At 41.4% G+C, this 17,634-nt stretch overlaps 1 protein-coding gene across 5 annotated transcripts; it reads left to right on the top strand.

Annotated features, from left to right (window-relative positions):
* Window positions 1-18: 18 nt before the first annotated feature.
* Window positions 19-17,282, top strand: phf3 (PHD finger protein 3). 5 transcript variants are annotated; one of them, XM_027022991.3, is made up of 17 exons: window positions 19-74; window positions 1,097-1,168; window positions 6,103-6,302; window positions 6,590-6,712; window positions 6,952-8,257; window positions 8,556-8,799; window positions 9,278-9,323; window positions 9,408-9,528; window positions 10,672-10,828; window positions 10,980-11,096; window positions 11,215-11,343; window positions 11,441-11,579; window positions 11,693-11,909; window positions 12,282-12,429; window positions 13,322-13,411; window positions 13,517-13,712; window positions 14,305-17,282. In XM_027022991.3, exons 1-17 carry the CDS (start codon window positions 34-36, stop codon window positions 16,158-16,160), a joined length of 5,202 nt encoding a protein of 1,733 aa, XP_026878792.2. In that variant the 5' UTR covers window positions 19-33; the 3' UTR covers window positions 16,161-17,282. The 5 variants fall into 5 exon arrangements, with proteins under 5 accessions (XP_026878792.2, XP_026878797.2, XP_026878793.2 ...); XM_027022992.3 differs by lacking the exons at window positions 19-74; window positions 1,097-1,168 and adding exons at window positions 3,912-4,126; window positions 5,295-5,368 and having other exon boundaries at window positions 6,040-6,302; XM_027022993.3 differs by lacking the exons at window positions 19-74; window positions 1,097-1,168 and adding exons at window positions 3,912-4,126; window positions 5,264-5,368 and having other exon boundaries at window positions 6,040-6,302.
* Window positions 17,283-17,634: the final 352 nt, after the last annotated feature.

Below are 17,634 nucleotides of genomic sequence, written 5' to 3'. Positions count from 1 at the left end.
AAGAACCGATTCGGCGGAAATGAGAAGGTACGAATGTTTGCAGTCGTGGGACACTTTTGGAACTTTAACTCTAGGTAGCTAAATTTTCATCGTTTTGACACAGCTCGACACATGTTTGAATATGTTAAATTATTTCCTGTTAACATACGTCTGTCTCTAATGTAGTGCAAATACGTTCGTACTTTGCTATCGAAGAAAAGGCTCTGATCGAATATTTGAATGCACCATGCTTACAGATGATTGCGATTTACAAGCAAAGAGACCGAGACTAGCTTTTACTCCGCTAGCCTCTGGACAAGAGATCCTGAGAGTGTGAAGTATTCAGAATCATTGCAGGGCCTACGATAGATTTTAAAATGTTTAAATCTGGGGATGTACCACTAATATACACAATGCCCTTAACACCAAATGTTGCACAGTTATATTACACATCCAAGACACGATTTGCAAAGTTGCACCAGTGGTTGCCATGCGGCTCCCCGGGTGCCGTAAACCAACAGACCACCTGTAGGCCTTATATTAGCACTCTGGTCTGATCTTGTACCACGTGATGGGGGAAAAAAAAAAAATCCAAGGCCACTAAACTTACTGGACATTGGTGTCAGGGAAGCGGTTCAGATCAACTCTCTCACACTGTAGATGCTCATGGGAGAGGTTGAAGCAGTTTCTGGGAGTTCAGTTGGTCCTTTACTGATGATGCAGGCATCACATCAGTGAACATAACACCCAGCCTAGTAGACATGCTTCCTTTGCCACCTCAGAATCTCAGATGTTGTGGTATGCTCTGCCCAGGCAGGTCTATATGGCCTGTATACATGTACAGAGGTCGGAATGCTGTGCCGCACTCCCTAAAGGACCAGCGCTGCCGTCTCACTTGGCTGAGGATTCTGTCATGCACAGCTAGTGGCACACATTCATAACTGGTCGCTAGGTTACAGCAGACAAACACTATGGACACCATCACTGCTAGCTGCAGATTTGCTTCCTGTGTTCTCTGCAGATATGTGGTGTCAGTAGTGTAGGAATCTGCTGTACACTGTTTCGCTCACTGCTTAGTGTCACCAGATTTTTCTGATTCGTGGTCTCTTGTCTCCAGCTGGTCACGGGATGTGCAGGCCTGTTCAGCATTGACATGCAGGCACCAGACCAGACGCTGGATGACAATCTGGTAGGCCTGCAATGCACCTTTGGCTTTGTGGTCCAGTTCAACAGCATGGCTAAGTTCAACAGCATGGCGTGGGAGTCTGTGTGGCACATAAATACTATAGGCTACAACAGGGGCTCCTAGTGTATAAAAAATTAGTTGCACTTGGGACTTTGGCCAGGAGCTTGCTTAGCCTCGGAAGAACACACATTTGGCTGGATCTTGCTGTAATGAACATTTCATGCAACTTTGCGAAGGCTCATTTTGAGTCAGATGCCTGCACTGGCAGGTAATCCAGATACAGTCTTTCAGCAAACACCTGTCCATCAGCCACTCCAAGGTGATAAGAGCTTGTCCAGATCCTTAACATCATGACACTGAACTACCACAGGCATTGCACCAAGACCATATTCTCCTCTGCCTTCTGATGCAAATACCAGCTGCCAGTAGTCAATAGTTGGAGAATCTTTGGGATGTCAAGTGGATCAGGCCTAGATCAGTGGACTAGGTCAGAATTAGTCTAGTTTTTGGAAATCTTTTGATGTTGTTCAAGCTGAAGCATGGTCACCAGCATATTTTGGCTAACTTCTCTGCTCAAACGCTACCATACCTATAATTCAGCAGTTTTTAGCTGTTGCTTGTTTCCGGATCATTTTTTACTGCTATGTCAAAGAAATGCGTGGGGCTCAGGTTGGGTGACTGACACATCCTCTCCAGAGACTTAATTAGAAAACAATCATTTATAAATATGTAGTTATTGCATCTGTTGCTATGTACATTTGTTCTTGGCCTGCAACTCATCATCAGTGGTCAGCTTCTGATCATGGGACCTTTGCTGATTGGATATTTTAGGGTAGCGGATCCCTCTCAAGCCAGCAGTGAGACTGAGATGGGTAAACATGCTTGACCCCAGAGCAACACCCACTCTTAATGCCCCTACTGTATTCAGAATGATAGTCACCCACAGAAGGTCCGGTCAGCTGCAGTCTTCATCACTGGTGATGAGCCCGATACTCAGTCCTTTCTCACCGAGGACTGGCATTTACCACATGGAGTCTTTACACAATGGCCGATCAGTTAAACTAGTTATTTTGTGGTTTTGCGAAAAAATCACTGGATTTATGTTGGGTTCAAGAATTGTGTATCGGTTGACTGGAGGATGGTTGACAAATTGTGCGATGCAACACTGATAGTATACGTATAAAATGCAGCTACAAAATGGGCGTATCAAAGTGTTCAGTGAGTGCCTTCTTGCACAAGTTGATCTCACCGTCCCTGATATTTTGGTTATATCTCTGATTGCTTTATTCTGATTTTGCAGCCACATGATTTACTGCTTTTGTCTCCATTGAAACCTCTGATCTCCTTACCACAGCGACAGACTCCAGGGACAAATGTACATCTAGACTAACTTTTGATAACTCTTGTGCATGAACTAATAATTTAGTGACACACAGCTAATCAGATAGCTGAGCAACAAAGTATCTAATTACGTTTTGTACCTTAAGCTCTCCTGAAGGTACATGAAAATAAATGTCCTCAAAATAAAATTGTCAGTTTGTACATCATTAGTATTACATTTTGAATCTCATATTCTGAAGTGTAAAACCAGAACAAAAACGGTCATTTTTCAGTTACTTGTATAATCTAAAATTGCACATTACTTCCTCCTATATTTATCAGTCAAACAAATAATATGAAATAAACTGGTTTCTCTATTATTTGTATTACTAAGCACAGTACATATTTTTCCTAACCTGTTATCCTTATGAATTACATACAATGGAGTTAATGGCATATTAATCCCACAATACAATACTTTTAGTAGTTCCAGACATGGTCTATGGCTTATGTCATTAATAGGTACCTCGTGGTAGCCAGTTAGCATTTTCACATGTAAAAAAAAATTATATGACAATTAAGATTATGTCTCTTATACTATTTTTTTAAAATGTGTTTCCCATGTATACAACACACTCCAGATAAAAACATGCAAGGAGGTTATTCTTTTCCAAATGGCAGTAAGGCTAGGAGGTTGTTACTCTTACACCATTTTTCCACTTTTTTTTCTCATCTAGGTTATGAACACTCTTTTCAGATGTACTAACTGACTTCTACTTCTACTGAAGATGTTGCAGTACCCTATAGTCTGTACTGTCATTTCCTTTATTATGGATCTTATTTGTTGCCTGCATATTAAACCTATTAAAATGAACAAGACCAGCCTTGTGCTATAAGAACACTATAGACACTTATTTTGTAAAGCTGGCCTAGTGTATTTTCAGATACAAAATTCTAAAGACAAATATATTTTATGTTAGTTATTATTTTATGTTACAATTTTATCAAGGTGATTTGAGCAACTGCTCAATATTACACATTACAATAGTTAGTTAATTAAATAATCAGGTATTTATATTTTAACTGATAATTTATTTTGGTAGGTTACACTTAGAAATTAAGTAAATGTAGATTAGAACTTGGTAATAAATTCATGTTTAAAAAAATAAATGCTACTAGAGACAGTCAATGAAAACTTATTTCCTCCATTTGATATTTTATAAAATATCCAGTGACTAGTTGATACAGAAAGGTTCAATGAGAAAATTGCCTATTTATTATTAAAACTGACTAATCATTCACTGAATATTTAACAATATAGAATATTGTCATTTTTGAGGTGTATTGGTTAATACATAAGCGAATGAAAACGATTATTTTCTTCCCCACTACGTTAGGTGGCAGTCTCCGTTTGCAAACAGGGCGCTAAAAAATATTACGCGTTCGCCATTGTTAGCGCCCTCTAGCGTCAGAAAACACGCACTGCAGATGATTCGCTGATGGACAGGGTCAGGGAAGTACAGTCTGCCTACTGCTAATCCTAGGAGGAGGGCTGTGGACAGCATTTCTCACGGGACATAATTGAGCCACTGACTGAAATTACAGACCCTTCAAATTATGTGCTGGCTTTTCGACGATAAGGTAATTCTTAAACATTTCGCAAAAAAAACCAAAAACCAAAAAACCGTTAGGTTCCTATACCGATGTGCCTGGGACGTAGGGTGGGCGTGAATGTTTGCTTTAGTTTGAGCTGTAGCTGCAAACACGGCCTAGTTAACGCTAGCTAAGCTAGCTATCTGCCTAGCAACGTAGTTTTACTGTCTGTTTGCAAAGTAATGGGCAACAGCATCACATCTCGTACGAATTCAGACTCGTGTCCTTAAAGCGAGTTTGATTTGATCGGTTATATACTCACAACTGATTTAAACAGTTAAAACGAGCGGTTGCGATTATAAACCGGACTTGACTTCTGAGCACATTACTAGCTAGCTACAAATATGGCCTATATCTGGTTCGTTAACTAGCTAGGTATTTATAAACTTTTAAGTAAGTCCCTGTTATCTTGCAGGACTTTGACACTTAACTAGACTTAGTGGTTTCATAGCAAGGTAGTTTTTACTAAGTAATGTGAGTGTTTGTTTTTTTAAGTTACCACTTGGTTAGCCAGGCCTGCAATAACATGCTAGCTGTAGTCAATGGTGTGTTGTGATCCAGTTAGTAAGGGCGGCCATCCTCGTTAACCTAGCCAAAATAGCATTTATCGCCAAACCCACATGCTTGTTTCATAGGTAATAACGGTCATTAACGTCTATAGAATGCTTTAATCTGCTTTGGTAGCTAGCTATATTGATTTTTCTTTAAAACCTTAGCGAGCCTGCTAACGCTAGGTAGCTACCGTGCCTTAAAAAGTAACTAGCTAACTTTACACTTTTAACTCAAACCGACCGACATGTGATGCTGTGAGTTGACAAGATAACAGGAGTAGAGTATGTAAACTCTCTGATCTAATGGCAAACATGTTAATACACGATTTCCATAAACGTTATAACCTCCTACTCAGCTCGCTAGTTAGCATTAACTTTATTGATTATGCTGTGTTTACAAACAAGTTAAAATGAGGTTCCGTGCGGCGTATGCTGCTGCTTCTTTTAATACTACTCAACTTATCATCTGTGAATTATCCTTAATTCTCCAGTCTAAAAGTGATTTAATCCATATGAAGTCAGGAGTGCTTTGATTTGGTGTAATGATTTAATGTTCTGTAACTTGGTTTGGGAGGCTTTTGTTTCAGTTCTTTATCCCTGTATAGATTTGCAACGGTTAAGAAAATCGCTGTAGGAAACCAGAGGGGACTGAGTGAAGCAGATCACCATGTGGAGCAAAGTAGGATATACATACTGTAAACACACCATATGTAGGCCAGTGGCATTGATAGTGTTTCCTGTTGTAGTTTGACAAGTGTCTGTTTACCAGTCTTTTAAAATACACTGTAAATAATTGAGAATCTGACCCAATAAGTTAGTTTTATCTTAACATTTGGGGATTTGCCTGGGGTGTTTTTGAATTCCTCCACAGGTGTGTAACTCAGTCGAATAATGTGCTGCTTCATCATGACTCTGGTTTCTTATTTAGCATGTTTTGGAAGAAACATTTGTCCAGTGTTGCAAGAGTTATGGGTAGTCCAGTAGTAGGGTTCTAAGTAGCGCAGGTAGCTGCCAAATCAATGAGTGTTTAAAAACAAAGAAAAAATTAAAACCTGCAAGTTTCAGCATTGTGATCAATGTAATAAACAGCATAATTGTTGATTTGTATCAGCATTTTCCCTTATAGTGAGTATATACTTTGCCATTTGTGTTGTTTAGGTCCTAACTGACCCAAATTAAGTATGACAGCGTTTGAAGGACCCGTATGTTGCTAATTATCTTACACTGCATGACAAAATGAAGAATCCTATATAGTAGAAAGCTTGATAAGTTGGTCAGGTTATCTGGCAAGACTTTGGCTAATGTAAATTAATTCAATTAAAGCATATTTTCCCACATCTCTTCTTCCAGAGCAACCATAACAGCAGAAGCATTCATGGATATAGTTGGCACTTTTAACCATTTGATTCCCAGTGACCAGTTGGAAGACTCCCTACTCCTTGGACAGAACTTGGAGTGTGAAGCAAGTGATGAGTTTGCGTCTGGTCACAACATACTAGAAGACTCACTCAAGAACATGCTCAGCGACAAGGATCCTATGTTCGGATCTGCTAGCGCCCAGTTTCATCTCTTGGAAAATGATGATGCAAATTATCAGATGCCCAACTCAACAGGTGGGAAGAAACATTTTACTGAGGCACAACAGTTAATATGTGGACTATACATTTCTCATCTAACCACAGTTACAAGTAACAGACTATCACCACCATGATTTGCCTGGTCCCCATGCCTCCACCCCCAACACCAGTTAACACATAATTAGCATTATCACTGTTGGTACACTTCTCCATTAAATTATTGCCCTTTGTTTCATTAGTCATGAATTAAGCCTGGCTTTAACACAGGAAGAAAATAAGCAAAATCTTCTGACTTTCTTGAATTTTTTTTCTGTGTTTTTCAGTTCCTGGCAATGACATGAACACTCCAGGCATTAGCCAGACTTCAGCTCCCGCGGACGCGAGTCAGTCCAGGTTTCCCCGGGGTAGGAGGAAAGGTGCCGCTCCACTGCAGAAGAAACCCACAGGTACATGAGCATGACAGCTTGTGTGTAAGTTTGACTAGCTGTATGGTAACATATAGGCTCTTTGGGAGTGGGGGTTTGGCATAAGCTCAAAACTGGGGTGTGGTGGGTGTATTATCCCCTCTTCCCAGTGTATACCACTGAAGCATCAGAGACTAGACCATGCATCTGGTAAAACTGACTGTATACACCCCAAATTTTGGCTTCAGTGGTGAAGTGTCTTTTCTATTTTCTTTTCTCAGTGGGCAGAGGTAGGGGCAGGGGGAGAGGTGGACACACCAGGTGTCCAGGTCCGTTGAGAGGAGTATCTGCAGAGACACCTGGGAGAACCCTTGGCAGGAGAATTGTGGCAAAGCCTAGTCAAGAGCTACCGTCGAGCAGCAAGTCATTGGCTGACAGTTGTGCAGAGAAAAGGGAGGCCTTGCTCAGCCGTCGCTTTAACGTTCATGAGGTTGACCCTTCGATGAATCCTGTGGTTGTATTGAGACGACTGACCGTCACTGTCGGGGGTTACAAAATCGAACTGTTGCCCGGGCCTTCTCAAACCTCTGGATCATTTAATACAGGAACTCTCCAGGCTCTGAGTTTTCAGAACAATTCAGTGACCACTGACAGCATTAGGTTTGACCAGGCTTTCACTGAGGAGCAAGCACCGGGGGCTATGGGAGAGCTCAATGCCGGCCAGCACGGAGCCAACAACGTGCCTATGGAATTTGGACCGTATGTGAATCCGAACGACGTGCAAGATGCCAACGGTGCATTGTCCCTCAAGGCCAGCACGACAGAGGCAACTGCGGACACCAAAGTCAGTGACCAAAACGCCACCACTAAGGTAGGTCTCTACAAGTCGCAGAACAAAAATGGCCCGGTGGAAAAGCCCGTCACCAAAAAGCTACTGAAACCTAAGCAGCCACTGTCTATAACCAAAAATAAGCGTGCACACCTCACCAGACCGGGCGTTCTGTTGAAAGGGTCCAAACATCTCAAACTGCAAGACAAAAAGGTCTGTAAAGCTACAGCAGAAAATCTCCAACATGTCAAAGGCAAACTGGTTGGTGGGGGCCTGAAGCGACATGCTGCGTTGCTCACACCAAAACCAGCCTCAAAATCACCACAGGTGCAAGTTGGTCATCCTGAGAAATCAAATGCCAACTCTTCCATCGGGCACTCTGCCCCGACCAGCAGAAAGGCGTCTTCCGACTCCAGTCTTGGTGCTAAGGCGGGCTTGAATAAACCTGCTCATGCTCTGAAGAAGCCACAAAATCTGCCTACGGCAGTGCTCAAACCGAATCAATCCGCCAAGGATGGCCCAACACAGGAGGAGCCAGAGAAGGCCAAGATCAAGAAGCCAGAGAAGATCTTGCAGAGGCAGAAGAGCCGGAACTCCAGGAGCGTTTCTCTGGACGAGCCCGAGCTGTTCATCCCTGACAATGCCCCTGTGGCAAAGAAGGGACCTGCAGAGGGGGAGCCCCCACCAGCCCCCGAAAATGAGACCGCATGGGATTCCAGCAAACAATGTGGATTATGCATGAAGCCTCATAGTAATAGGTATGTTATGTTTCAGTTATGGTTTGTAATGAAAATTTTAAAAGGTTATAATGACCACCCCCTCCCCAAGATTCGAAAAGCATTTTGTGGCTATTTTTAAAAAGTCATTTCTTTGAATTTTGCTCCGAAAATTGCACCCTCTAATTCAGTGACCCTTTATTGGGAAGGAGTAAGAACTGCGTATCAGGGCCTTTACCCTTTTAATACTGCTTCCATTTAGTCAACATCAGTGCCATGTACGTTGAATCATTCGCCAGAAGGACACAACAGATTGAATATAACGATGGGTACATTCCAGGTTCATGGTGGGCTGCGGACGCTGTGATGACTGGTTCCATGGTGACTGTGTGGGGCTGGACCTTGCTAAAGTGCAACAGATGGAGAAGGATGACCAAGAGTATGTATGTCTGAAGTGCTGCGCCAATGAAGGCGGGAAAGCGGAGGCGCAGACTACGGCCCACTCAGACAGCAAGTCCCCTGCCCGACCAAAACATGGGGCTGAACCGTCCGTCACGTCAGGTGGAATACGTCCCTTTCGGAAAGTAAGCAAGTCTCTAGTGTCCCTTGACAACCCGTTGCTTGCAGGTTGTCACCCAGAATACTTGTCTGTAAAAGTGATTTGCCAACTGTTTGAAAAGGGCATTGATGGGTGCTGTCTAGCCTCAGTAGAAAAAAATTAAATAAAATTATGGGGACATCCAGTTTGGTCCAACTAGATCTAGCCTGCATCTGTTTTTACTGAATTTTACCAGTTTTGCTCTCCGCTTCTGGTAGCCACCTGTTTTCTTGTATATTTCTAAGTACACATGTACAAACACAAAATCTCCATCACAGATCCATGTGGGTGTTGAAGCATTCATGTGTTCTTGTTCATTAAAGGTCACTTGTTCATTAGAAAATGTTTTTGTATTGACCACATTTGTATGCATGCCACAGGTTTTCACTCTGTTGGTTAGTGCAATATGAGCTTTTATGTGTTGTGGCAGGCAACAGTGTAATTGTTCTCTCAATTTGATCCAGGACTCGGGGGATAGAAGACCATCAGTGGATTCGGTGACGAAAAGTGGTACGAATCTTATTTGGTTTTCATATAATAAAGCCTTATGGGCTCTGAAGTTCATTGAATACTGGCCAATTATGTTTTTCCCAGGCATAAATGTAAAACAAGAGGTCAAAAAGGCAAAAGTGTCTCCTGCAAGCCTGAAGAAACCGTCCACTGGACAAATCAGAAGGAGCGTTCGGGATTCGCTAGAGGAGATTCTTGTGAAACGGTATGGAATGCAAGCGGAACACATTTGCTATTCACTGTTGTAGGATTTTGAAGTGCAAATGGAGGTGGTGGTAGTAGTCCAGACTGCCTATTGAGAGTTGGAGTAAAAACTGACATCAGAGGAAAACGCTTTGATGTACGTGAACTTAACGCAGTGGTTTAGCAAAAAAAAAAAACAAAAAAAAAAAAAAAACTAATTTAACCAATCTTCCAGTTATACCAAGATATGGTTGGTGTGTGAGGCTTCTGTAAATACATGGCAAAATGTTAATGTTGGCCTTATACTTTCATTCACTTCAGATGTAATGTCACACACTTCATGATGTGGGTTATTACACAGTATGACTTGCTGCCCTCTATAAAAATAAGCACCCCCACAATGTTACCATCCTGGAAGCTGTCTTACATAACTGGACAAATTTTCATGGTTTAAAATCAAAACTGAAATATTGGAATTTTAGAAGTTATACAGATGATAACAGTTCCACTTTAAACTGTAGTCTGAATGTACAAATTTATTTTCCAAAACTTTAAATGTAGCTTAAAGATGTCATTCAAAGTAAGAGAAGCTTTGGGCATGCATTTAAGAGGTTTGGATGGAATATACTTGTACTTGCTCGCTACATTAATATTGTAGCTCCAGTCCAAAACACTACATCAAACATGTCTGGATTGATCTATTAATTTTGGGGTAGGTGAAAAATTGTATAAAATCAGATGTTTTTGAAACCCTACAATAAGCAATGACAAATGGCACTTTGGTGAACAGTGATTTGCAAAAGTAGGAGATGTCCATCTGTATAGACACTAACTGCAATATTGCTGATGGTGCAGACAGCTTCGAAACCGTCATTAATGTTGAATGTGCTACTAGGCTATGGGTGAGTCATATCAAATGTTTATGGACCTGCTGCATAGTAGATGAAGAGAAATTGTGATCTTAGTTGCAAATATAGCACTGTTATTGTAATTGGTGAAATGTTTATCTCCTACAAATACTGCTCTGAAATATTAGAACTTTACATTACATTGGTCGGTAGCTTTAATCAAAGTTTAAACATTTTCTGTTAAGGTTGTTTTGGCTACTAAGTACTTGAGGTATATTTCATTGTTGACTCTCATTTCATTAACCACTTGCTTAAAGGCTGAAGGAATCAGACATGAAGGTTTCATCAGAGAAACCAGCTGAGCTGGCAAAGAGGACAGAAAAAGAGCTTTTTGCCCTCTTCCAAGGTGTCGATAGCAAGTACAAGAACAAATACCGAAGCTTAACATTCAATCTCAAAGATACAAAGAATAATGTAAGTATTCTGCAATAATTTATTGGAATAGTAAAGAATAGTTAGAAGGCACTTAAACAGTTTTACCTGCTTGTGTATGAACTAAATATTATTGAAACTTTTTTACCAAACGCTACACAAAAAATAAACAAAAATGCATGAAATCTTTCAGGTGTTATTCAAGCGTGTTCTCAAGGGTGAAATTTCACCTAGAGATTTAGTTCGTATGAGTGCAGAAGAACTAGCCTCCAAAGAACTGGCTGCTTGGAGGCAAAGGGAAAACAGACATGTAAGAAACTCGCTGAAAAGCTCGGTCTCGCACAGATATATGGACCATGGCCTGATATTTCAAAGACATTAAAAGTGAATGTTGCTGTCATGCAGCTCACTAACCATTCTATTTTCAGACAATTGAAATGATAGAGAAAGAACAGAGAGAAGCTGAGAGACGGCCAGTTACCAAAATCACACACAAAGGGGAAATTGAAATTGAGAATGAGGAACCTGCAAAAGCCCCTGAAGCCATAGAGGCCATGGTAAGATGGAAGCCATTTGGTTCTTGTCCTGTGTCAAATAACCCAAGAAAAAGCTTTGCAACTCTAATTAAATTAGACTTGTCTGATCTATCCCCAGTCTGATCCGGTTCCTAAAACTGTTGAGGTATCAGAAGAAAAACCACCAGACTTGAAGGCAGAGAGCCCCAAGAAAGTTAAAGATACTACAAGTTTGCACAAGTCTCATCTCTTTGACCTCCACTGCAAGATATGCACAGGTAACGCATGTCTCCAAAATGAATTTTTACTACCGATCTTGGACCTAACCATAAAACATGTTGATTATATATTTTAATTTGAACTTACTTTTTTTTTTTTTTTTTTAAACCAGGTCGAATGGCTCCACCAGTGGAGGAGGCCACTACTAAAGTTGTGAAAGTTGCAACGACAGTACTTAGGAGGCAGTCCATGGCCACAGAAGGAGACAACCAGCAGACCACACCTATATCTTCACCTGCAGCTTCAGCAGCATTGGTGGATGACTTGTCTCTGAGAGCCATGGAAGAAGGTCTTCTCAACTCCAGCATTTTTCCAGCTTATGAGTCAAGGTAAAACAGAAGAGTGCTCTGGTATAACCAGTTCATCTTATGAATGTACTTGTAACTAAATATGTAAGCTAAAGGTTCTAGCTTTTGTTCCCACCATACATAGGAGTCAAATGACTTAACCAATTAAGTAAATTGTCAACCTCCAAGACTAGTTGAAACAGGAACTGAATTGAATGACTAGGTTTTGTTGATATTTGGGGTTGAAGATTAAAATTATTGCTAGTTGTGCTAATCTTGTTCAAGCAAACTTGTTTTTCACAAAGGAATGTCTATTGAGGTATGATGAAGCATTTATCATTGGCACAGAACACTAGGGTAATCATCTTCCCTGTTAGGAATTTTGCAAATGTAAAATGTGCCATTTTCTTACAGGTCAGAAAGTGCAAGTAATAAAGAAGATACTGTTACATTCCTAGCCAATTTAGAGAGCTTATGGAATGGATATGTAGTCATGCCAGCTGTAGCCCGGTTCCTTACAAAGGCTTACCCAGTCTCTGGAATACTGGATCATCTCACTGAGGCAAGTATCTCTGATTCCTTAAAGGTGTCACTTAGGGATGGGTGTTTCACTTGTTACACTTGAATTTGTAAGCCAGTATTTAAATATCCCCCCCCCCCCCCCAGTGAGTTTCTTACATATCACCACTAAGGATCCCTCCAAAAAGACAAATTGCAACATCCAAAAAAGTATCACTCAAAATATTGCTATATTAAATGGAGATACAGTCTACAACAATCTAGAGTAGGTTGTGTGAAATTTGCACTGAGAGGTGAGTCAATCAAAAATCTTTAAGATAAACGGTTAAATGCATGTTAGTGAGTTTAGAGTTAGTTACCAAACGTGATATTTTGATGAAATGATCACATTTGTTTCATTAAATGGATTGGAGTATAAAACAAGCTTGATGTTTTATCTCCACGTTTCTGCAACGCCATGTGCAAAAGCCCAGCTGTGCTACATGGAGTGGGGCTTCTCAGCCAGTGTAAGGTAACCTTTAGTTGGCAGTGGGGGAAGTCTATTTCTGGGGGTGAAGTCCTGCACAGTTTGGTGACTTTCCTGCTCAAAAACACTGGATATAACTCATCACTTCGTTGCTTGGTCTCTTTAGTGCATTGTAGCACCAAACTGTGCTGTTTTCAGTTTTCCCACCCATTTTAAGGTGGCTGTGTTTTTTTTTGTTTGTTTTTTTTTTCACTAGATTAAAATGTAATGTGCTGGCTCCACACTGCCTTCTGGTAGCACATCGATATTCGTATGTTGCACAGTTCTCTTATGAAAATGTACTTATTCAGAATTAATTTACTATTCAGTTAAAAAATGACTTTAAAAACTTCAAACATTTTAACCCATCCCTAGTATTACTTTGACATTGAATGAAAAGCATTTAATTTTCTACATGGCTGTGTTGCAGGATCTGCCAGATAGCATCCAGGTTGGTGGAAGAATCTCACCCCAAATTGTCTGGGACTACGTAGAGAAAATACGTGCCTCTGGTACAAAGGTGATGATTGATTACTGATTTATTGCTCATGTCAATCCATGTTCCATCCAAGTGTCACCATGTTCTGCATTTTTTTAAAAAGCAATTGTCCCTTTCATTTCTCAGGAAATATGTGTCGTCCGCTTCACCCCTGACACAGAAGAAGATGAAATATCATACACCTTGCTGTATGCCTATTTTAGTAGCCGCAGGCGATACGGGGTTGTTGCCAACAACCGCAAACAAGTTAAAGACATGTATCTCATCCCCCTCAGCACCACTGAAAAAATCCCACACCAGATTGTTCCATTTGATGGTCCAGGTAAGAGTCATTGTTTTTGTAATGGTGTGTCAAACTTCCATGAATACCGATATGTTTTCATCTGCTTTTATAGTAAGCATTAACATTCTGTGGTCATGTAGTATGAGGGACTCTAGGTCAGAAAAGCTTGATAGTCTAGTCCTGGCTTTGTTTGTTACCAAATTAATATTCTTTAATGTAAATTATGGTAAAACATTGCCTACATGGGTGTTTTTATAGAGGGAAGTCTGGCTTGGATTGCACCTATGTTTGTGTTTGGCCTCTATGTTAGTTATGAGTTCAAAAGCAGAAACCCATCTATCCATGGAATATTTAAATGACCACTGACCCTGCTCCTATGTTGACTAACTGATACTAATACCTATTGTGAGGTATTGGTTATTGCACTGATGTTGACTAAAACTCTTTATTACTGTTTTATGTTTTTGCATCAGCATTGATCCCTGTATTTCTACAGTATTCTAGTTCATTGGTATATTGGACTCTAACCTACTCTACTGGCTAGATTGTATTCTATAAGTAAATGACAAAGTACTTTTGTAAGTAAATGCCATAAATGTAAACTAGTTTTTAATATTTTACCTGAAAACAGGGTTGGAGACAAACCGTCCAAACCTTCTCCTGGGACTAATAATTCGCCAGAGACCCAAAAGGGACTTTGGGGTCATCCTATCAAGTGATGTTAGTGAAGCTCCAAGTTTCTTGCCAGAGAACAAACCTCAGGTAGACCCTGCCCAGAAAACTGTGGTGGGTCGAGATGAAGAAAGAAACTTTATCAGCACTCTTGGACGGATACACAAAAAGGACGCCGTGGCCGTAATCAAGTCGACCACTGATGAAACTCTGTTGGAGATGGAGGATGATGAAAATGTCTCCCTGCGTTTCCTCCCTGGCGTACTAACACAGCCCACAGCTGGGAAAAATCCACTTGCAGGTGATGATGGAAAGAGCACAAGCAGCAGTGCAGTCAGTCATTCGTCTACTGCAGACGGTTCCACCTTGGGAAGCGTCACCGCCAGAACGCCCACCGCCCCCAGACTGGATCGTTTCATCATCAAGAAGAAAGAGTCCAAACCTGTCAAAACGGAGCATGAGCCAACCGGCTCAAGTAAAGAAACGGGCTTGCAAGGGAAGGAGAAAGAGAGTGGAGTTGTGTTCTCGCTGAAGAATAAGCCAGGAGACGTCTCAACCGAGATGTTCCTCTCCAGTCTTTCCACCACTCAGCCAAAGACCGAGTCCATCAATGACGAAACAAAAGGTGACGCCAATGCGCACCCCAGTCAAGAAACAAATGTACTTCCTGGAGCTAGTTCAGCTTTATCAGAAGACTCTGCTAATAGCAGCACTAGGGCTGATGCTAAGATTGAAACTATGGCAAGCCCTACCAAGACTCAAAAACCACTTGCATCTGGCATTTTGAAAAAGACCAGTTTATCAGAAGCTGGCGACAGCACGCAGCTGGCATCAGAGACAGATGTACCCCAGCTAAAAGTCAGCCAACCAGCAACTTCACAGCCATTAGCACTGTGTTCACCTGTACCGTCATCACCAGTGACGCCGTCAGCACCTGCAAAGCCACTATCAGAGTTTAAGGCTGTGGAAGATATTCAGACCATCAGCACAATCTCCTATACTGGAAAAAACGAAGGCCAAAAGCAGTCAAGGCCACGTCTTGTAAGCCCCACTCCATTCAATACTGGGGGCCATGGACCTCCACCATCCCCAATTCCTCCATATCATACTGGGGCACCTGACCATGTGTACTCACCTGGACCATTGCCCACCTACGCACCCCAGTCCGGCCCAGGACCTTTTAGACCCCTGGCTCCTCCACCGTTCAGTTACCATCCTGGTCCACCTCCTCCAATGATTTTCCCCCAGCCTGACCCTCAAAATCAATTGCATGCTCCACCTTGGACTCAGCCAGCCCCTTCCCAGGGTTGCTTTCCCCAACCTGTCCCAGAGGTGGTTGCTGGACCTCCGCTGTCCTACACGACACGGAGGTTCCCAGATTCCACTTTGCCGACCCCGCCGCCCTCGAGCAAGGGTGAGAAGGGCCCAGAGCTGAACTACGAGGAGCTGTGGGATAGACAGCCCAAACGGTCGGAGGAACCCTTCAAGAAGGATGAGCGGGACCACTACGGGAGACACCGGCACAAGAGTCGGCACCAAGAGGTGGAGAAGCACCGTGCCCGCAGCCGGAGCTGGACCAAAAGCAGGAGCCGAAGCAAGAGCCGGAGCAAGAGCCACAGCCGGAGCCGGAGCCGGAGCCGGAGCAGGAGCAGGAGCAGGAGCAGGAGCAGGCATAGCCACAAGAGCAGACACTCGCGAGAGGAGAGGCACAGCGAGAGGAGAAAAGAACGGCATCACAGTAGTCATCACAAAGACAAACGCAGATCACGAGATCAGGAGAAACACAGGAGAGACTCAAGGGACAGACACTCGTGATCTCTGTACTTGGCCTGGCTACATTTGTTCAACGCTGTCCAGCCTTTTTTTAATTTTTTTTTTTAATATTTTAGTACATTGTAGAAGAACGTTATTTATAACATTCAAAAGCAGCTTTTTTTTTTTTAAATAATTTTAGGTTTTAGTTGGTTGTTCTGAATTCAGAATGCAAGATCATTTTCCTTGTGTTAAAGAATAAATTGCAACCCAAGGTCATAGACAGAAGCAGGTTTTCCTATATTATTATTGATTACAAGACATTTTGACTTTCAACTACTGTTTTTTAAAAGGACAAAAGTAACAGCGAAATGTATGTCTTGAAAATACTTGTCCTCTGCCTTCTCATCTGTTTTTAAATAGCTTCTTAAATATTTTCTATTTGTGTGAAATGACAGATATGGTCTTTGTACATTTTTGTTTGTCATACATTAGAGAGAAAGTGTGCGGTCTGCACATTTGTTTATGTACAGTTCATAAAATCTTTTTATTGTTGAGAAAAAGATAATAAACTTTGTTAATGAAAGACAGTGGTACAATATTAATTAACTAAGCATGGGGACAAAAAGAATTCTGCACAAATTAATCAGACATGAGTTAAATGAAGAGGATCTGTTTTATTTTTACATGTATAGGTTATGTATTACAAATGTAGGACTATAGAAGGGGAAAAAAAAGAACAGCCAATGAATGTATAAATTTAACATGCCGGTAGCATCCAGAATTGACAAAGCATTTAATTTGTAAAGTCTGCTACAATGATTTGTTTAGTGACAGATCATCTGCAGAACGTTCACTAAAATGACCATTGTGTAAACAATGTCTCAAAATCCTGAGATTTTAAGCACAGCCAATCCAAATGTTAAAGAAAGGCTGGCAAAATTTCCCCTTGCAGTTTCATTTACATAGCTTTATTACAAGAGGTAGGCACTGTATTTAGAATGTAATGTTTTCACAATTTATGAAGGGATCTGACTGGTGTAAGGAGACCTTTTTACTTTCTTTTTTTGTTGATACAAATTTGGTAATGTCCGACACTAAACCGCTTTCAGGACTGCTGGTTGTTGGTTAGTGTTACTCTGCACTAATTCTGATTGTTTAAAATTAAATTGCAAACTCAAGTGACTCTGTCTTCATATGTTTTCATGGTGTTGAGACATCTGTGAGATTATTCTCAAAAGGACCAAGTTAAACAAACATTGCAGTTTCATTTATAATGGGGGTAACCGGATATAAAGATTTGAATGACAAGTCAGTATTGACGGCACAGTAAGTACAGCTGTGTGTTTCTCCCCCAGGACTAGGGGCCCCATGAAGATCACATTTTGCTTTCCCTAGATCTGCCTCCAACTTCAGTGAACCACTTTGCCATGTGTTGGATGTTTGGTGGAGTGGAATGGTTTGAGGGGGATGGGGGTGTTCTTCAGCTTTACTCATGGCCTAGTGTTTTGAAATCTGTCCAAAGTACAGGGAGGTC

Source organism: Electrophorus electricus, chromosome 5 (genome assembly GCF_041902795.1).
Source record: "Electrophorus electricus isolate QZ-2024a chromosome 5, ASM4190279v1, whole genome shotgun sequence".
Lineage (NCBI taxonomy): Eukaryota > Metazoa > Chordata > Actinopteri > Gymnotiformes > Gymnotidae > Electrophorus > Electrophorus electricus.
Note: the sequence above shows the minus strand (reverse complement) of the source record. Positions and strands in the feature narration are given on the sequence as shown.

Coding starts and splice junctions, on each gene's coding strand:
- phf3 (XM_027022991.3), top strand. CDS start 34: ATGTTTGCAGTCGTGGGACACTTTTGGAACTTTAACTCTAG. Junction 1,169..6,102: donor AGACGCTGGATGACAATCTG/GTAGGCCTGCAA, acceptor TTTGATTCCCAG/TGACCAGTTGGAAGACTCCC. Junction 11,580..11,692: donor CCACTGCAAGATATGCACAG/GTAACGCATGTC, acceptor TTTTTAAACCAG/GTCGAATGGCTCCACCAGTG.